This window comes from Mytilus trossulus, chromosome 7 (genome assembly GCF_036588685.1).
Source record: "Mytilus trossulus isolate FHL-02 chromosome 7, PNRI_Mtr1.1.1.hap1, whole genome shotgun sequence".
NCBI classification, from domain to species: domain Eukaryota; kingdom Metazoa; phylum Mollusca; class Bivalvia; order Mytilida; family Mytilidae; genus Mytilus; species Mytilus trossulus.
Genome location: NC_086379.1, coordinates 3,945,380 through 3,967,565, shown reverse-complemented (window position 1 = coordinate 3,967,565; position 22,186 = coordinate 3,945,380). Strand labels below are relative to the sequence as shown.

The following is a 22,186-nucleotide window of genomic DNA, read 5'->3' as shown; positions in this document are numbered from 1 at the left end:
AACGTTTGGTCAAATACAGCTAAGGTTATCTATTCCTGAAGCAGAAAAGCCTTAATATTTCACAAATTCAAATGTTTTGTAAACAGTTGATTTATAAATATGACCATATCAATGATAATTCATGTCACAGTGCTGACTTCTGGGCTGGGGATGTAAGCTTTCTTGAATCAGCATGTTATTATGCTGGAAACCACAACAGTTGCAAAAGATGGCGAGACATACAAATAGAGCATTCGAACTCATTAGGCGAAAAAAAATCCCGACGTACCCGTCGTGTGCATTTATCGTTGACTTCTTGAAAACATTTTATATACAAACAAAATCGTTACATTCAGCATGTACATATATAGACTGTTGGTTATAAACGAAACGTGCGACTGGGATACAAAATTATAATCCTGGCGTCCTTAATATATAAAAAAGAAGATGTGGTATGATTGTCCTCAAGTCTGAATTATAAATAGTCAATTGCGAAAAATATTCTTTTCCCTCACACAATGTTTTTCAATAATAAATAAAGGTCCAAATTCTTTCGATATTGTATCAAATTTCAAACTGGTTTTTTTATCTAGATATTTTATTCTTCTACACTTATGTTTTTAACTCTATTTATTACAAATTCATTACGACCTATGCCATCAATTATGTTCTAAGGAAAACTTCAAATCTCGAATAGAATTATAACTCTGCTCAACGGCACTTACGATATGCAAGCACAAACAGATATGTTAAAATGCATAGTCTATGCTGAACAGTCCCTTAAAGGGTTGATATATGGCGCAAACTTTCGCCAAATGATAATACATGTATTTAAATAAACTACTGTTTCTTTGAGGAAGAATGAATAAATAAATTGTTTATTCTATTTAGAAAATAACCGCGTTATTTCAAATTTGATAATTATTCTCTTTATAGATTCTGAAGTTTTTAACACAAGACTGTTCAGCTTGATATCACTGGCAATTGTCTTGTTTTTGGTGTCAGTTATTCTATCAATAGTATTGGTTTACCGACAAAGAAAAGGTATGTGAAATAAAAGCAATTCAAATGCGATGCAAGAGAGGTGGAGGGTACCAAACAAAGGGACATTCAAACACACAAGTCGAAAAAAAAACCGGACAACGTCATGACATAAAAAAGCAAAATACAAACAAACAACATTACACAAAACACCTAAAGCCAAAAACTGAGTAACACGAACCCCACCAAAAACTCGGGTTGATATTAGATGCTCCGGAAGGGTTAGCAGATTCCGATCAACATATGGCACCCGCCTAGTTGCTAATGGTAGGACACACCAGGTGATAAGTTCAAAACAACCAGATGTTTGTCACATTTAATTAAAAAAAACATTGATTAGCCATGCGCAGTGCTAGTGGTTGAGTGTTATCTGCTGAAGGATTCCAAGTCCGTATGCGCATTTCATTTCCTAGTCACAAATGTCCATCCAGGATTTTTTTAGAATAATGTAGGTATTTTAATAGCTTTATCAATAGAAACCATACAACGGAGAAAAATTGTGAAAATTCATGATTCTAATTTTGTTATCAAGATACAAATGTACACATTTGGTGATACCAGTGCAGTATTGAAATCTTTTTCGTTGATCTTTGATATAAACATTATAAACTTAATTTAGTGTTCCCTCTCATATAAAATCGTTTATATAGAACTTGAAGGTTCGATGGGATTGGTTGATGGTCTTGAAAAAGGATATATATATCCGCTGAAAGGGGAAAACAGCTGTTCAACAGCTCAATCTGCTTAATTTTATACTTCTGAGAGATATTAACATATATTGGGACTTTTCATAAAAGATGTTTTTCTTTAATCTGACTTTATTACAAAAGTTACAACTACAGATCTCGAAGCTTTCTTGTCTATTAAAATCTGAAAACTCTTCTTAATAAGTTATGTTTAACATTCATTGTTTCGAATACATGTATGAAATCTAACTTTTTTTAGATTCACAAAAAAAATCTGCCTCAAGAGCAATGTGAGTAATTTGATGCATTATGTTACTGTAAAATATTGTTTGTGACATGTATGCTTAGCATGTACGTTGTTTGTATGGTTTATCCCGTCGTCGGAAAATACTTCTAGAGTTTTTTTTGTTTACAAACACGTGTATCCCTTATTCTATTATAGCCTGGATACCTTGTTCATTTGATAATCACGTATATGTATACTTTTACGATGGATTTGGACGTATCGTAAACGTTTTCAATGGATTTTATGCAAGACGAATATCAAATTGAAAAGTAAGATATTTACCAGAACAAATTCAATTAAAAAGGCACATATCAAACATATTATATTTCCTCAAATTCAAAATAGATTTATTCTCAATATCCAGGCGCTACCGGCATGTTTCTACCTAGAAATGGAAAGACAAGCAATGGAAGTTTTTAACGACCTTGACTGGCTATACAGCCCTTGCACGGTCGGTAAATGGAAAGTTCACCAATGGGGCTCTGAAATAATATTTTGTTCTGACTAAATCGTCAAATGTTAGGCAAGATATGATGCAAATTTAACTGTAGTCATATATATAAATATATATCAAAGTGTAAGAATAAACAATTGTTTATGTTTAGTGGTGAGTTTTACAGACATGTACTCGTTCGAAAGAAAACAAATGTTTCACCTTCATATTTTTAAATAAAGACAACACATATATTATAAAATGCATTTGAATAAATAGAACTGATCAACTCAAACATTTTAATATGAATAGCATGTCAATTGCCAATCTGTCTGATTTACTTTCAATAATTTGCATATCACTGTCTTCTATTCTACTTAACAAAATGTATAAATTGCAGATATTTTGCTGCGGCAGGACAAACAAACAGCGTTAATATTTATGACGTAACGTCATCTCCTTATGAAATTATTAATGATGGCGATTTTGTACCTGATAATTCAAATCCAAGTGTTTTGAATGACACAGACAATTACCCAGAAGAAGATGTCAGACAATATCTTGAATTAGAATGATTTCATCATTGTTCGATTTTGGGAGTATTTCAATTGCATGTAATGTAATTTTATGTTTTGGTTCCTTATTCTAATTTTTGTGTTTGTTGGTGGACCCAATTTCAATAGTTATTTCAATGCCAAGTATTGAAAGTCACGTTATTAATTAAAATATACATAAGTGTTCACAAACGGTCTCAGATAGAAACTATTAGGGATGGGAAACAATTTACCGTATAGCGGGTTATTTTCGCGGGGTGCAAATTTTCGCTTATTTTCGCGGACAGAACTAAATCGCCAAAATAAATTCCTCCAAATTAAAGGTGTACATACAAAGGTATTAATAAAAGTTTTTAATCCGCCAAAATAATAACCGCCAAAATATTTCGTATACCTTGTTCAATGAAAATCTCGAAATTTTACACCCGCGAAAATAACCCGCTATACGATATATTGCCTTCACTATGACTTTTGTCCCCTTGGTTGTTATTGTTATGGGTTGCTGTTTCATTTGGCGGATACCCCATGCAAAACTTATTCGTCATTAAGTCAATGTGTAGGCTAGAGGTAATTCAAATCAGGAGATTTATTGTCATTAAGTCAAATGTGTAGGCTAGAGGTAATTTAAATTAGGAGACTCATTATCTTGGTTTTCATCAGTTTCAAACACGGTGCATTTTTCATAGTTTTATTAATACAATAACTGACGGGGTCATAATCTTGTAGACAGAGCTCACTGGAACATTGTTGCATTCATCTCTGAAAAACAAAAACAAAAAGATGAACTGTTTCTAACGGAAATAAAATTCTGACCTCATAGTTTTTCATACTGCAATCAGAAAACTATATAGAACAGATTTACATTTGTTTGCATGATATTCTATCTACTAGAATCACTAAAGCGCCTAAAATGTTCATAAGATGACTTGCAGTTAATATGAGTCACATTGGTGTCGTCTTTGCAGTCAATATTGAGCGTCACTGATGAGTCTTATGTAGACGAAACGCGCGTCTGGCGTATTAAATTATAATCCTGGTACCTTTGATAACTATTTTACACCACTAAGTCGATGCCACTGCTAGTGGACGTTTCGTCCATATGGGTATCACAAGCCCAGTAGTCAGCACTTCGGTGTTGACATGAATATCAATTATATGGTCGTTTTACAAATTTCCTGTTACAAAACTTTGATTTTCTTTCGAAAAACGGATTTTTTTATCCCAGGAATAGATCTACATTGGCTAGAGGTATAGGGGGAGGGTTGAGATCTTACAAACATGTTTTACCCCGCCGCATTTTTGCGCCTGTCCCAAGTCAGGAGTCTCTGGCCTTTGTTAGTCTTGTATTATTTTAATTTTGGTTTCTTGTGTTCAATTTGGAAATTAGTATGCCGTTCATTATCACTGAACTAGTATATATTTGTTTGGCGGCCAGCAGAAGGACGCCTCCGGGTGCGGGAATTTCTCGCTACATTGAAGACCTGTTGATGACCTTCTGCTGTTGATTTTTTTCTTTGGTCGGGTTGTTGTCTCTTTGACACATGCCACATTTCCATTCTCAATTTTACCTTAGCTGTATATAGCACAACATTTTTGAAATTTTGGGTCCTCACTGCTTTTCAACTTTGTACTTGTTTGGCTTAATAACTATTTAGATCTGAGCGTCACTGTTGAGTCTAATATATACGAAACGCGCGTCTTGCGTATTAAATTATAATCCTGGTAACATTAATTGAACTATTGAAACTATGCCAATTCAAAGACAACCAAAATGAATGATTGGGCCATGGTTAAAGAAACTTAACGATAATGCGTCAATTTAGAATAAACCAACGTGTTTACACCGTTAAAAATAACGTATTTATATTCTTTGTTGGAATGTTGCTACTTTGTTTTACTAATTATCAAATAAAAGTAAATTAGGCCAAAAAGAAATGTATGATGATTCCTTCCTATTCATCTAAAAAAAAGCAGCCAACCTGGAACAAAAGAATGACAAAAATAGTCATTTTTTTGGTTTAAATTTGTGTCCACTCTTTTATTTTTATTGTCTACAACATGCAAGTTATGTTATTCGCCAAACAAAAAAAATCCATACCCAACCACCCAACCCTATAAGACATGGATATGCACATCAAACAAACATGTTAATTTAAGGTTGCCGTAATTTATAATAAATCTCACGTTCTCTTAGTTGATAACACGACGTTATTCTCGTACACATATCGTCTATACAGCAGGCGAAGCAGAAGTCAGCATCAGCAATACGTTTTCCTATATTTGGACCAGCATGATTTATGAATTCTAAACAAATCTGCAAATGACATAGAAATTAGAAACAACGAGGAATTTTTTAAAAAATAAAAAAAAATAAAAACTTATCATGCTATGATTTTAACCGGCAAAATATCATATGGCTATTGCAAGTTTGTTGGTGAACATAGTCCCGATTAGATTTCTTTCTTGCACGGACTGGCTGCTGTACATGTAATACATATCCTTCAAGCTAGGGATAATATTTTACAATGTCAAACTAGTCCATGTGATAAACTCATTTGATTGTTAGTGTATCGCAAAATTTGCAAAACATATTTTTGGCACTGATGACGTTACTGTTAAATTAGCTCTATGTGCATTGGAATATCATTGCAAAATTACTTTAGTATGAAATATGTGTTACTGTACATGAAATATTATTACAATTTCCAGTATTATTGTTATCAATATAATAATTCCCACAGATGGTAACCAAAAGTAAGCGTGCAATAAATTATAATATTGCACTAGTGCAATAAATCTTCAAATTCATGACGTCATCAATGTTTAAATCTTAGTTTAAACCGATTTTTACATTCAAATATTGTATTGCTATACAATAAAAGGGTTATTGCATGAATATTGGGGAATATTGTCCCTCGTAAAACATATATTGCACTCGCAAGCTCGTGCAATATAAAATTCTACTCGGGACAATATTCATGCAATAACCCTATAATATTGTACTAGTTCAAAATTCATGACGTCATCAACGTTAAAATCTTAGTTTAAACCAATTTTTACTTTCAAATATTATATTGCTATACAATAACAGGGTTATTGCATGAATATTGGGAAATATTGTCCCTCGTAGAACATATATTGCACTTGCAAGCTCGTGCAATATTATCAGATTATTACATGGCATTTTTCATATCGCATGTATTATTAGCCCTAGGTTCAATATCAGCCAAAGAGCCGCATGGCTCGAGGGCTGATATTGACCGAGGGCTGATAATACATGTGATATGAAAAATGACATGTTATGATCTTTTTATCATATGCTTCAACAGTAGAGAAAAATAACAGATTCATGTATTGATACTTTTACGTGGTTCCCGAAAAGAAGTTGAAATAGTAAAATGTTCACGGACGTCGGACTCAAAACTTGATACATTCAATATGAAATCTTTGTATCATATGCCTCAACAGAGAGAGAAAAAAAAACTCATTTTTATATAGACGAATCGACAAAAAAATCATTCAACAATATATATAATGAACATTGTTTGGAAAAGTCAAATTTTTTTTAAGTAGCTTTCTAAATTATGTTTCAGAAAAACTTTAAAAATGCATTTATTTAATATATTTTTAATTTTTGTTTTAATTTAATTTAAATATTTTACACAAAATACTTTCCAGTGTTCAAATAATTGTTTTGTACACTTTTTTGTAATGTTTTTCACTGAAAACGTAGCATTGAGGTGTTTTTTCCGGAATTTGCCGAGTATCACCGGAATGCCATGTATAACGTTACGGAATGGCATGTGATAACAATCAAAGCATGTGATAAACTTTTCATATCAGCCCGCTAAGCACCAATTCGAAAAATATGGAAAATACTTTAATTTAATGCTATTATCATACGGTAAAAATCAAATGTTATTTAGTCTAAGTATATGATAATATCAAATTATTACATGGCATTTTTCATATCGCATGCATTATCAGCCCTAGGTTCAATATCAGCCCAAGAGCCGCATGGCTCGAGGGCTGATGTTGACCGAGGGCTGATAATACATGCGATATGAAAAATGACATGTTATGATCTTTTTATCATATGCCTCAACAGTAGAGAAAAATAACAGATGCATGTATTGATACTTTTACGTGGTTCCCGAAAAGAAGTTGAAATAGTAAAATGTTAACGGACGTCGGACTCAAAACTTGATACATTCAATATGAAATCTTTGTATCATATGCCTCAACAGAGAGAGAAAAAAACCCTCATTTTATATGGACGAATCGACAAAAAAATCATTCAACAATATATATAATGAACATTGTTTGGAAAAGTCAAATTTTTTTTAAGTAGCTTTCTAAATTATGTTTCAGAAAAACTTAAAAAATGCATTTATTTAATATATTTCATATCGCATGCATTATCAGCCCTAGGTTCAATATCAGCCCAAGAGCCGCATGGCTCGAGGGCTGATGTTGACCGAGGGCTGATAATACATGCGATATGAAAAATGACATGTTATGATCTTTTTATCATATGCTTCAACGATGGAGAAAAATCACAGATTCATATATTGATCCTTTTACGTGGTTCCCAAATAGAAGTTCAAAGAGTGAAAAGTTCACGGACGTCCGACCCCAAATTTAGTACATTCGATATGAAATCTTTCTATCATGTGCCTCAACAGAGAAGAAAAACATTTAAATTTTGACGAAACGACAAAAAAATAATTCAAAATATACCTAATGAACACTGTTTGGAAAAGTCAACTTTTTTGTATTGTAACTTTCTAAATTATGTTTGAAACTTTTAAAAAAAGCATTTATTTGATAATTTGATTGTTTTGTTTTTTTTGGTGTTTTTTTTTTCTTTTTATTAATTATTTTACAAAATTTACTTTCCAGTATCCAAATAATGTTTTTGGTACACTACTTTGTAATGTTTTTCAGTGAAAACGAGGCATTGAAGGGTATTTTATGGAATTTGCCGAGTTTCACCGGAATGCCATGCAATAACGTTACGGAAAGGCATGTGATAACACTCGAAGCATGTGAAAAAAATTTCATATCAGCCTGCTAGGCGCCAATTCGAAAAAATATGGAATTTACGTTAACTTAACGCTATTATCATACATATGTTATTTAGTCTAAGTATATGATAAAAAATTCTACTCGGAACAATATTCCCCAATATTCATGCAATAACCCTATATTATTAAACAGAGGTAATTCTGCTATAATACTAAAACTATATTTACGTACCTGCTTCCTCTGACATCCTAGCGAATAGAGTACTGTCCCTAGGTGCGAAAATACATTCACAGAACAAACCTGGATATATAAAACAAAATAATATCACTAACAGTTAACAAATATTACAGAATTTATTTTATGAAACTGGTCAACTTTTGATCGTATAATTACTTGTCGTTTCTATACTTACTAGAACTGGTAGAAAGCACATTGTCTTAATGGCGTTAAAATCGTGCTAAGGCTTTTAATTTTAGCATTTTTAAAACTTGAAATCACATGCATCCAGTCTTATCAGTAAATAGAGAAACCAAATAATAAATGCTTTATTCTGAAACATATAATTGAGCAGACTTTCGATTCGAGTATATTATGTCCGGCATCATGTTTTATCCATAGGTACTTTGGGACAGTACATATTTTTAACCTCCGGCTACTGTTAACTAAAAATAAGTGTAATTTTTTTTTTAGTTTTCTATTTATTTCATTTCAATTCTATGAACATAAATATACTACAAATAACTTGTATTTACTATTTACTATCAATTCTAAGTTTACTATCCACGGCGGTTAGTGACATGTTATATTGAGAGTATTCCAGTAACCGCTGTCACAGTGGATATATAGTAATCTTGGAATTGAAAAAAATAACAAATACAACTTATTGAAAGTATATCCATGTTCTCACAATACAGAAAATCACGACATTTATGGAAATTTAGAGAAAGACTTACGTCATTAGCTTGACACCTGATTGATTTATGACAATTCCATGGATGATCAACATTTGCACAGTCAGAACACACTGGTGCTGTTACTGTAGGGGGGAAAATGTATTTCAATTAAAACGTAAACTTAAATGTGGATTCATTAGTATTCGTTGATTTCGTGGACATAGGTGAACCACGAAATTAAATGTTCAGCGAATTACAAATTTTCTATAAGGCGGTATGTAGACCACGAAATTAAATATTAACGAATATGTAAGTCTTTGATCCATGAAAATTGGTACCCACGGATGTAAAATGATTTCACAGTTTATCGAAAGTTATATTCAGAGAAGCATTGCTACCGGATGACCAAATATATAGATATAGGAAGATGTGGTGTGAGTGCCAATGAGACAACTCTCCATCCAAATAACAATTTAAAAATTAAACCATTATAGGTTAAAGTACGGCCTTCAACACGGAGCCTTGGCTCATGCACATTTTATAAAATACAATTCAAGACAGGCTAAGTATTCAAACCCATTAGTTGGAAACAAAGTGATTGTACATACGATCTAGTGTCTATATAATTGCTTATGTCGACTCCATTTAAACTCTAGTGGACAGGTGTCTCATTGGTAATCATACCACATCTCCTGTTTTTATATTGAAAATAATGAAATGGCAAAAAAAAAACAAAAAAAACAACAAATAGAAGTCGAATTGGCAACTTAACCACATTTACTTATTTTTATATTGACAATAATGTTACATGACAAGAATGAAAAATTTAAAACAAAACAAAACACAACACAAATAGTGTACAGAACACAACATAAAATCAGACTGAGTACACTAACACAATTACCAGGGGTAATATCAAATGGTCATGAAGGAGAACTAGATCCTGCTTCACAAGTTACGCCTGATGTGATGATCATGTCAGGACAAATCCGGTCTTATTGTTAAAATATCATAATCGCTCACTGTTTTATACGATACATACATTTAAAATGTATATATTAAAGGCAGTACCTTGACCTATAATGGTTTACTTTTATAAATTGTTGTCTCATTGACACTCATACTACATCTTCCTATATCTATATATTATGTTGAAATGTGAAATGCATTAGTGTTTCTTTGCATCACTAGCGCATAATCTGACTGGCAACAGGAATGAATAGGGATTTCTAGTTTGCCAATATTACCTGTCACTAATGTTGAGACCGTGTGTGGTCAAAAAGGTTTTTCTTGATATATACATGTACCTGTCATATTTATTTTATCAATTAAGTCATTTCTTATAATTTAATTCTAAATTCCATTTTAAACCGTAGAAAACCATGAGAAAACGTTGATGACGTCACAGTCACATGACTAAATTATGTCTGATAACAAAATAACGTCAGCCAATCAGAAAACGCGTTACATCCAAAATTAAATTATTATGCAATAGATTCTTCACTTATACCTGATGGAGATAAATTTAAGGAAATGTATATGATATACATAAAAGAGAAAGAAACCCAACGACAAACTAAATTAAAAGTTTTATACAGCGCTTCAGACACACAATTTATAAAGTTCTTTTTTTTCTTTTTTATTCTTCACATATAGATTAATTTATTAGTGTTGCCTGAGACTATAGTACTAACGTTAGTATAATGGTCCCAGGTGTTGCTGAATCTTTGGTTTTCAATTTAGTGTTAAATCATGGAAGTAATATTCAATATTATTTCCATGGTTAAATGAACTGTTGTCTGGTCGTCCTATGGCCATTTGCTGGAATCTATGTTTGTTTAATTGTCACTTTCTAGTTTACTTCCATTTTCTGCCCATTTTTTTAGTATTGTTTGATATAGAGTTTTGACTAAGAGCCGTGGTGTAGTGGTTAGTGCATCGAACTACTAACACAAAGTTTCCTGATTCGATTCCCGTCTGGGATGAAAATTTCCGACTGAGTTTTCGGCTCTCCCTTGACACCATTTGCGAGTATGGTCTTGAGGAAACGATGATAGTCCGTCGGAAGGGAACGATAAATGGCTGACTCGTGTTAAGAGAGAGCCATATCTCTTGCACGTAAATGACATCCTTGTAGGTTTCGAAAAAGAGCAAGATAATGCCACTACAAGGCAGCACTCGCACCCCCAAAGTGGAAAAGGATTAATGTAAGTTGCAAAACTTGTTTCCCAATCCACTATAAATAAATATGTTTAAATTAAACTATAGAGTTTTGACATATAAATATGTGTACGGTACCTGCTAATAAATTGTGTGTTCCGTAAACCAGTGCTAAAACCAAAACTACAAAAAAAATTATATTAAAAGTTAATGCATAAAGATTCTTGTACTAGATCTAAAACTTCTAAAGTACAAAAACTTCTTTCTTTCTAAAGATTAAAAGAACGTAGTGTAATTATCATTTCAGCGCAAATAGGACAGTGGTCCATTTAAGAAAGTGTAGGAAATTCAGATACTTGCTCGTTTAGAACGAAGTGCTATAAAAACGTTCGAGTAATTATTAATGTTTATACATATATATCATAATCTCTTAGGATAGTGAAACATATATGTAATTATACAAAAAAAAACGATCTTCTTAGAGGCACACGTCACATATATAAATATATGTTTGCTATTAATATGAATAAAAAATGTAGGGTTTACGCCAATGAGATATAAGCCCTTCCCAATAACAATAGACGGGTGTCAGGAACCATGATGACAGTAGATATAAAAAAGAAGATGTGGTATGATTGCCAATGAGACAACTCTCCACAAGAGACCAATGACACAAAAAAAAACTATGGTTCACTGTACGACCATCAACAATGAGCAAAGCCCATACCGCATAGTCGGCTATAAAAGGCCCCTAAATGACAATGTAAAACAATTCAAACGATAAATAAGATAAGATAAGCTAAGATATAGTTTATTTCCAATATAGTAGACCCATTACGGGCATAATCAGTACATTGATTTTTTTTATCACACAATTGCAATAGACAATAAAAATAAAATAAAATAGAAATACGTTTGACAAAAAACATGAAATATAAATTGAGTTAATAATACATGTAGTCACATATCAAAACCTGTATGTTTTGTGATTATTGACCATGCATCAGAAGCAGCATCACATCCATTATAGAAAAAACAACTTTAAATGTTGTATGTCATACCTTCAAATTGTTTACGTTATTTACATCTTTGGAGACTAAAAACAATTCATATTGTATAGTATTACACGGCTGCATCTGTGTTGTTTAAAACCTCTTGGGTTTTTTTTTAAATGATTTTTGTTGCTGTTGAGTTGATGAATCATTTTCCTATGCCATAAATCTACATGTATCTACATGTATCTATGTAAAAACAATATGAAGTGTAACTGTAATTCTCCCACCAACCACCAACACCAAAATCTTCCGGGAAAAAAGATATACAAACAAAAAGAACAGCAACGAATAAAACATCGTGAGCTCAGATAGTCTGGTCCAGCTGTTCTTTTTTATATGGTCGGGTTGTTGTCTCTTTGACACATTCCCCATTTCCATTCACAATTTTATGACTTTAAGACAGTCACATTCATTAGAGTGAATTTGATGAGTTAATTTTACTTGCCTATGTTTATCGATATAAAATTCTTCATTTGTAAATGACCATATGCAAAGTTGATTAAACATGAACACAACGTCTTGTTATTATCTATATATAGGGGTCATGATAGTACAATTGTGCGTTGTCTTATCACTCACTCATAATAGACAGACTTCGGTCGAACTTGTTGTCTTCCATTAGGAAATGGAAAGATTTTACTCTTTTTTGTTTTACACTTATATTTTTTCCTTTGTCCGGTCTTTCAAAGAACAATGGCAAAAACAATGCTGCAAAATATTAACACTAATGTTATAAGTTTTCATGACTTGTGCAATCATCAATGAAAATAAAAATATTAAACTAAAACTAAAAGGAAACAAAGTTGAAAATAAGTTAATTAAGATGTAACTTGTAAACAATATCGCACTGATTACCAACGTCTCGAATACCTTTCTTCCCAGCCCCACAGCCACCCCAACCCCGGTAAAAACCGTTAAAAAAACCCGCCTGATTCATTCATACTTCTTGATAGTCCAATTATAATACTGAGTATGATTAAAAAAAAGTCCAAGCCATGGTATGCTATTTAAAAAAATAATAAACTTTCATAAACGCTGGTTCAAGTTACAACGCCGGATAGCTATTCACCTTTAGCATTATTTAGGTGGAATGTGAGATATTAAAAAAAATGGGGAAAATAAAAATATTGAGATTTTTCTTCATCGTGGTCGAAATAAGTAGAGGAAACTGCAGACGACATGTTGTATCATGATAAATTATGATCGCGGTGGTAAAAATGCCAGCTCAGTACATTTGTAAACAAATAGGTTTAACATGTTTATTTGAATAAAAACAAACTTGATTTATTTATAACGGATTTCAGTGTTTTTAAATTGTTATCTTTTTTATCTTTATAAAAAAAAACACCTCAAAATTCTTTTAACATTTTAACAATCGTTGAATCCGTTAACTGATAAATATATGATTCATATTATAATAAATACAAAAAAATGTTAAAATTCCTAGAGATAAAACCGAGAAAATGTCATGTCTATTTCGGACTCAACGATTCCGGGTATTAGAATTAGAACTTCCGGTCTTTTAAAAACAAGCACGTGTTGAAAAGGACGGTGTAAACACTGACATTAACCAGTTATTTCTTAAAATCAGCCTTTGTTCAGAGGTGTCACAATGGCTGAATATGTCCAACAGAGTATTGAGGAAATGCTCCCTGAGTTGGAGCAGATGGAAAGAGTAGGAATTTGTACTGGAATCGAAACTAGGTAGGTCTGTCAAAACATCCAAAAGCAGACGCCACATTTGCATTTCCATCCCGACCAACAGCTTTGCCAGCTTATTTAAGGACTCTGTTTGATATCAATGCTTCTTTGTTTTTTTTTCTGTATTCATCGTCATGTAAAAACACAGTTGTACAAAGAAAACTATGACCCTAGACATATGATTTCTTGACAAAACGTACAGTAAAGATAGTGACAGCTACATGTAGCTAGGTCAGTAAGTGCCCATACATTAGTCCGAGATTACTCTGACGTCCGACGGATGTTTTGCCAGACAAGCTGGGGCCGTGGGACGTCAGAGCTTGTCCCATATCAAAAAGTGGATATTTGCCCACCCAAAATAGATGCGCTACTTTGTCGCTTCTGGAGCCGACTGAGGGCCTTGGAATTTTATAAATCGGGCATCAGCCTCTTCATTTTTCATTTATCTCTTCATTTATGTAAGTTTCACCTACCTGCCAACCTTTATTTTTCTATATTTTAACAGTTTTCATAGTGATCCCCCCATTTCAGCATTTTCACTCTCATTTTCAAATATTATCACGTGACCACGAGAAAACAGGGCAAATGACCATAATGTAACACCTCGTTCATTTACGATGCGCCTGCCTAAAGATCCGAGAGCTTACGATGGTTATCGTGGTCGGAACTAAATGCTGAATACCGAAAAAACGTGGTTGCTTCTAGATGTTAATCATCGATCTCCTACAAAGGAGGTAAAAAAATATAAATATTTGCATATTTGAGTCTCGAGGCCACAAACTCTCTCGTAACTTGACGTCCATATTTGAAAGTGAAAGTGAAAATGCTGAAATGGAGGGGTCACTATGAAAACTGATAAAATATAGTAAAATAAAGGTTGGCAGGTAGGTGAAACTTACATAAATGAAGAGATAAATGAAAAATGAAGAGATTGATGCCCGATTTATAAAATTCCAAGGCCCTCAGTCGGCTCCAGACGCGACAAAGTAGCGCATCTATTTTGGGTGGGCAAATATCCACTTTTTGATATGGGACAAGCTCTGACGTCCCACGGCCCCAGCTTGTCTGGCAAAACAGCCGTCTGACGTCAGAGTAATCTCGGACTACCCATACATCTGCTTAACTTTGTAATAAACTGATTAACTATAATTATAAAATTGTACTCCAAACTCAATTTTTCATTTTCATGGAATAAATGGATTTAAAAAATCCTTTCACCATTTTTGTTAATTTATTTCTTTCAATTTTCATGGAAAATCACATTTGGACTTTGGTTATCTTTAACTGGTTAATAAACGTTGGTATTTTTAACATAAGTTATTAAGTATATGGTGGAAAGTATAAAAATAATGTCTCATTGGAAATAGCACCCCATCTTCTTGAATTTATAATGACAGTTATGTCATAAAAAAGGGCATTTTAAGTGCAACACTAAACACAATTTAAATACTTGCATGTACAATGATGTATTAACTATTTAGATAAAAATTGAATATGTGTGTCAATTGTAAAATTAATATTATGTTGATATCTTTAAGATTTTAAATTGAAAATAATTGAATATGAGTTTTTGTACAAAACAATGTTGCAGTCATTAGAAAATTAAAAAAGAAAAGCAAGATGGTTTTTGTTGTATGATGACACAGGTACACTATAAACAAAATAAACAAAAAAAATACTGAGCCTGAAACGTAGAGCTTAAACTTTGAAAATTATTCATGTAAATTCAGTTCCTTGTCTTGAATTTTGAACTTTTGATTATAATGCATGAAATACAGACATTATATTTTTTTCCTTGAACAATGAGAGAGAGTAAATTGTCTCATTGCTTTACATGGTATAAGGAAATGTTTCTGGTCATAGTGAGGTAATACAATCATGATAATTGAAAACTGAAAGTGAGAAAATTTAGTCTACATAACTATAAAAGTCTCTGTCTTTTTCTACTTTTATTTATATGTTTATTGTTGGCTAAAAGTAAGCTTCCAAAATTAAAAGTCTTTTTCTACTTTTATTGTTTGCTTGAATTTAGCTTTCAAAATTATTTCATGCAGAAATATGACCTTTTTATATTTTATTGTATAAACTTCTTTATATCTTTTAGAAAAATTCTAAAGAAGAGAACAAATTATGAGTATAAGCTGAGACGAAGAACAAAATGTAAGGAAGACTTTATGCAGTACATTAAGGTATGTATATAACTTGTTATGGCAGTACAACCTTTTATAGAATTCAGTTCTAGATAATTTCACATTTTATAACCTGTTGAAAGGTATTTCTTGGAAAGAACGTTGACTCTGGAATTACCTTTTTTTTTACTAAGTCAACAAAACTTAGTATGTACATGATGTACATGTATAGTCATGATAGTAAAACATGAATAACATGAAAATGAATTAATCCACAAAATTATTTAAAATGATGGCTGTGTTAGATTTAATTATATGGGGGAATAGGAAGACTTTTCTTATAAAATTTAACAATGTATTTGATTGGTAGAAATGGTAGTCTGATTATGTTAGAGAAAAACAAACCTACATGACTATATATGGGAAATAAACAAGAAGACTTCTAAGTTCTATGTATGGCAACCTAGAATAAAAAGTGCATTCTAAGTGCTCACACCAAACAGCATAAACAGCAGGCTATAAAGGGCCCTAAAATGACTATCGTAAAAACAAGAAACACTTATGAACCACATCAACAAAAAACAACCTCTAAACATCAGGTTCCTTACTTAAGGCAGGTGCAAACAAATGCAGCTGGTTTAAACGTTTTTATAAGAAACAATAGTGTAACATCACAACATAGACATGATAGATGGACACATTACTAAATATCAATTGTCAATATCAATCCAATAATAGTTTGCTTGACAGTCTCATTGTAAAAATAAAAGAACAAAAGCATTAAGACAACCATAGAGTGCATAAAGAATATTTAATGAACAACTTGTACTACTGTACAATGTACTAGCTTGCTGCCATGTATATATAAAATGATTTTATTTTTATCCAGTATGAAGTTGATGTTCTAAAGCTGATACATACAAGGAGACAGGTATAACACTTTTTGATTGTTTTTTTTATCTGACAATTGGTTCTTACCTTTTTTTTAAATCATTTTATGAATGGATTAATCATTATTAATACACATAATAGTTGTAAGCATAAACAAAAATACAAAACAAAAGAGGCAAAAAATTTACTGAAAATATAGATACCACCACTGCAACAAATTTGTTACAATTTTTCTCTACTTTAGACATTTACACTTAAAAAAATTAAGCATGAGACTTGTCAAACTTTTAAAATGATTGAAATGTTACAGTTGAGAGTGGAGAAATATAGTTATACATAAGTTATAGTAGTGATATCTGTTTCTCTAATGGTTTTCATCCTGCCTTTACATAGATTTGCTTGAAGTTGTGATGTCATCAGGCATGGTTGCCTTTTTTCATGTCGTCACTATAGGAAACTCAGTAGAAACCAAAAGAACATTCGACATCAAAATCAAACATTAACCAACCATTTACCAAGAACAGCTATTTCACTAGTGAGGAGAACAATTTTTTTCATAATCATTTGAGGAAATGGAGAAATGTATAAAGTATATATATATATTTTATTGACAAATTGAATTCCTGGTTAATAGGTATCCACAAAAATTGGTATCCCACAAAAGATGATAATATTATGAATCTGAAGTAACACACTGAAACCAATAGCAGACATTTTGATAGTTTCTTTATCTGTTATTGACGTTTTTTGTTTTTTTTATTTAGATATTCTTTATTATTAGTCATCCTGGTCATAAGATATGTAATGTATATCATGTATAAACTAATAAATGTATAATGTTTTACAGAAAGTGAGATACCATCACAAAAGGACAGAAATTGAGTATGCCATTACGTGTAGAATACACAACTTATTCAGAGTGAGTGTTTACATAATTTATGGATATCATTGCTTGTTGTGTATGTATTGGTTTAATCTGAATTGCTGTTGATTTGCAGTTTTGTTCAAGTTGTATTTTAACTTTGTGATGAATCATGAACACCAATGTGCCACTTATAAGTATACACATGATTATTTCTTCTTGAATTAATGAATAATGAAATATGTTTAAGAAAAAGAATGTAAAAAAAGTTAAATTTTGTCCTGCATGTTTTAAACAGATCAAGTCAAACTCCAATGCAAATTAGGCCATATTTGTGTGTTTTTTAAGTGACAGTCTTATACTTTTGTTCAATATCCATACAGTGTATGGAGAGTTGTCTCATTGGCACTCACACCACATCTTCCTATATCTAGTGCATTGAAATGAGCATTGAAATGTTCCGGCTGGGTCAAGATTGCAGTAAAACTCTGAAAATTGAAAAAATTAGAAACACACACACCTGATATATAGTACCTTTATCATTATTTTGTGAGTTTTACCATATTTACGCTATTTTAAATGCTGGTTCTGACCCATATCTGACTCATGTCTTTTCAGAGAATATTATTTTGAATTATCTTATATTCCATTTACAGTTGGTAACCAATAGATTTCCTGATGATGTCAAACTATGGCTGTCACACATAGAATTCTCACAATCAAGGGTATGTAGCCAAACCAGATTACAGGATAGTGGTATGAAAATGCTTGCAATAAAAATGCAGTGAATCAGGTTTTATTTCAATCAATAGGGTTTAATACCAACCCAAACTTTCAGCGCAGACTCTTTTTGTTTTATGAGCATTTTTTCATAGACCTCTACAAATGAAACAGATATCATGGTTATAGTAATTACTAACTTATTTCATCAAAAGACTTACTATTATGATTTCATTCTTCTGATCAATTTTGCATGCAGGGAATATGGGTTAGTGAGAAGTATAAGCTTATTGAAAACACATAGTTTTCAGGGCGAAACAATAACATTTGAACTGGCAGACTGTATACTATTTGAAAAGAATAACTAAACAGTAAACACATAAAATATTTAGACTAATGTATCAATTATTTTTGTGATCTTCTTTTTAAAAACAAAATGTATAATTATTTTATTTTCTTGCACAGAGTTTGGGATGATTATGAATTAGGTAGTGAAGTCTTGTTGGCATCAATCATTAACATAAATATCCTATTATTTATCATTTCAGAAAGAGAAAGCAAATGTTAGTAAATTTTTCACCAAGATGTTACAAGTTCATAACAAGAAATCAGGTAAGACTTCTTGTAATCTACTGTAGGAGCAAGGTGCTGCCATCTGGTGGTCATATACCATTCTTGCATCAGTGTTCAAAGTCAAAATGTTTTTAATAATGATGTAAAAATCTGTGACGTAAAGAAAATTTATTTATTCTTTTGCTCAGGTATAATATTTTGAATTCAATAAAAAAAAGAAAACGCTGGTACCTAGTACATGTAGTACTGTGGATTCATTTATTTTCGTGGGTACCAATTTTCGTGGTTTGAAGAAAACTTAAATATTCGTGGATATTTAATTTCGTGGTTTTGGCAAAATCTACACTCATTTCTTTGGAAAATTTGTCATTCGTTGAATATTTGAATTTGTGGTTCTCCTGTACCCACGAAATCCACGAAAATTGGTATCCAACGAATATTAATGAATCCACAGTAGTTAAAATCAAAATCTAATATTTTAGAAAAAAATATATAACTTTTTCTCTATCAACTAAAAACTGATATCAATGAAATTAAATGAATCCATAGTATTTGTATGTTTCCTGTTAGACTTTTGCCTGCTGACCCATTTACATGGCAGCTGTTACTTTATATAAAACTTACAGATCAAATGTTAATTAATTGTCATTTATGACTTACATTACTTGTCTGTTTTAGATCTGTGGATTCTAGCTGCTAAATGGGAATGGGAGAACAACAACAGTCACAATAATGCACGACATCTGTTACAACAGGGAATCAGATATCTTAGTAACAGTCAACAGTTATGGCTGGAGGTTTGTAGGGTTAATATTGAGAGGGTAAAGTAAAACTTTCAAAATCTCCCCATAAGCTAAATTGATTTTTAAAGTATTTTTTCTTTTAATCATATGGAATAAAAAATAGATTGGCCACAACCAATGGCTAAAAAACCCATATCTTTCCATGCTCCAACATTATTTAGATTTTATGGAGCAACCTGTCATGTCCGTCACATCAGGGACTAAATCTAAATCACTACTGCACAAAAAAAAATGGTATCAAAGAAAAACATTGTATATAACTACTCAGCTAGGAACATGAGGAAATATATTGGTGTATATAGTTATAGTTATGTCCCTTTGTTCATTGGTTCACATATTGTGTACCCTCCAGCTGAACAGCGAAACCAATGATCAGATTTCTGTCAAAATATTCATACCATCTTCATTAATAAACAAAATTAGTGCCACAAACATGATTATACATTTTTTGTATTTTTACCTGATGGATTATTTAAATTAAAAATGCATTTAGTTTCCAAACAATTACTTTAGTTTTAGAGAATGGATCTTTATAAAATTTTACCTGAGGGTTCAAACCACTTAAGGAAGGTTGGGGGTTATGGTCCCAATATTTTTGGAATTAGGGGCCAAAATGGGGGCCCAAAATAAGCATTTTTGTAGTTTTCAAACAATTACTTGTATTTAAGTGTATGAATCTCTCTGAAATTATACTACAAATTTCCTTACCATAAAGGGAACAAGATTGTGCAATAGATGTAAGATCTTGACATTTGTTTTGCGTAAGAAATCCATATAATGTCAAACATTTGATCACAATCCAAATTCAGAGCTGTATCAAGCTGGAATATTTTGTCCATACTTGCCCCAACTGTTCTGGGTTTCAACCTCTGCGGCCGTATAAAGCTATGCCCTGTGAAGCACCTGGTTTAAGATAGAATTTTACTTGAATGATTATTGCAGATGATGAAATGCATGCATAATAATCTAGTTTCCTTGCTGTTCCACTTAGAAACTACTTACAAAATATAACGTAAGGGTACCCAAATTGCACCGAGTACCCAAATTGCACCTATTGAGAAAAAATAGCAAGGGAAATCTTACAAGATTTCCTAGAGACTAAACAATTTGTTTTTAATGATTTGATACTATGCACGTCTTTTAACATAGGTAAACATATTTAGATATACACAAAACATTCACAGTATTTATCAACAGATGGACTGTTTACTGAAAAAAACAAAATGTATGAAAACGTCATCATGCGACGTCATCAAAACGTCATCTTTTTAGAATTAGCAAATACAATATATTATAAGTATCCATTTCGTAAAATATGAAGAGTAAGCATGGACTTATATCCAATTGTTCAAAATATTTGAAGAAATTAAACAAAAGCTCGGTTATTAGACTTTTGACGATGTGAATTTAAGCATGGATGCAATTTGGGTACTCCTCATTACAGAATCATGGATAGTTTGGAGGTTGATTCAAACCTATTTTTTTATGACTCAAAATGGATTAAAAATTAAATTGGTGTACCTATACAATAAAGAAGGATAGGGCTACAAAATAGACACATTAATGACATTTATTTCTTGATCATAAAAAAACGTAGGTGAAAAAACTGTCAAAATAGGTGCAATTTGGGTACCGTCACGTTAGCACTTTTGCATATTATTGGAGAAAAAAAAAGAAAAGTAATTTACCCTTATGGCCTTCATCAATTCAAGTTCAATATGAAATTTATTCTGTTGATGAAATTCGTTGTTTTCTCATTAAAAATATAAATATTTAACAGATTTAAAAAGTAACTTTAAGTAATATATAAATTGAAACAATGCATTCACATTTCAATATATACTTGTAACTTTTATGACTAATGCGATCTAAAAGAGGTAATTTGCTGGAACAAAAAAAATATATGTTGAATCCTGGTTGAAATTACAGTTTAACATTTAAAATTTATTTTTTACAGTATTTTAGAATGGAATTACTTTATGCTGAAAAGGTAAGATTTAACATTATGCATATCATGACCAGACTCTTTCATTATTGAAATGCCATTGAAATTTTAGAAAATTGCAAAATTATGGAAAACCACTTAAATTTCTAATACATGTAGTAGCATTTTTTTTAGAATCAAGTTGATTCCCTTTTGCAATTAAAATGTCATAGTCAGTTCCTGCATCAATTGAAATACTGCTGCATACTTTGAAATAAATTCTGTACACTGAGGCTTTTACTTTGTAAAAAAACAAATGCTATGGAAAAAATAGAAGAGGATAGACAATGATAAATGAGTGTTGTGGAGATTTTTTTTTATTCCCCTACCCTACAGACAAAGTTGAAGGTTTGCACTCTATTTGTCTGTCCATCCGTCAGTCTGCAAAATTGCATATCACGGCTTTGT

General features: G+C 31.8%; 2 protein-coding genes across 2 annotated transcripts in view; one reads left to right on the top strand and one right to left on the bottom strand.

Annotated features, from left to right (window-relative positions):
- Window positions 1-3,653: 3,653 nt before the first annotated feature.
- Window positions 3,654-12,656, bottom strand: LOC134726767 (uncharacterized). Its single transcript, XM_063591180.1, has 6 exons — window positions 12,561-12,656; window positions 11,199-11,243; window positions 8,961-9,043; window positions 8,239-8,307; window positions 5,164-5,293; window positions 3,654-3,738 (listed from the first exon to the last, which is right to left on the bottom strand). The coding sequence occupies exons 1-6, from the start codon at window positions 12,586-12,588 to the stop codon at window positions 3,713-3,715; spliced, it is 381 nt and encodes a 126-aa protein (XP_063447250.1). The 5' UTR covers window positions 12,589-12,656; the 3' UTR covers window positions 3,654-3,712.
- Window positions 12,657-13,632: 976 nt separating this feature from the next.
- Window positions 13,633-22,186, top strand: part of LOC134726109 (U3 small nucleolar RNA-associated protein 6 homolog) — a 142,227-nt gene continuing 133,673 nt past the window's right edge. Inside the window, exons 1-8 of the mRNA XM_063590506.1 lie at window positions 13,633-13,819; window positions 15,921-16,005; window positions 16,835-16,876; window positions 17,684-17,755; window positions 18,355-18,423; window positions 18,967-19,030; window positions 19,670-19,788; window positions 21,752-21,784. Coding sequence (XP_063446576.1) covers window positions 13,728-13,819; window positions 15,921-16,005; window positions 16,835-16,876; window positions 17,684-17,755; window positions 18,355-18,423; window positions 18,967-19,030; window positions 19,670-19,788; window positions 21,752-21,784 — 576 coding nt within the window. The 5' untranslated portion in view covers window positions 13,633-13,727. The remainder of the gene's footprint in view (window positions 13,820-15,920; window positions 16,006-16,834; window positions 16,877-17,683; window positions 17,756-18,354; window positions 18,424-18,966; window positions 19,031-19,669; window positions 19,789-21,751; window positions 21,785-22,186) is intronic.

Coding starts and splice junctions, on each gene's coding strand:
- LOC134726767 (XM_063591180.1), bottom strand. CDS start 12,588: ATGAAGAATTTTATATCGATAAACATAG. Junction 8,308..8,960: donor TCAGGTGTCAAGCTAATGAC/GTAAGTCTTTCT, acceptor TTATATATCCAG/GTTTGTTCTGTGAATGTATT. Junction 5,294..8,238: donor TAGGATGTCAGAGGAAGCAG/GTACGTAAATAT, acceptor TGTCATTTGCAG/ATTTGTTTAGAATTCATAAA.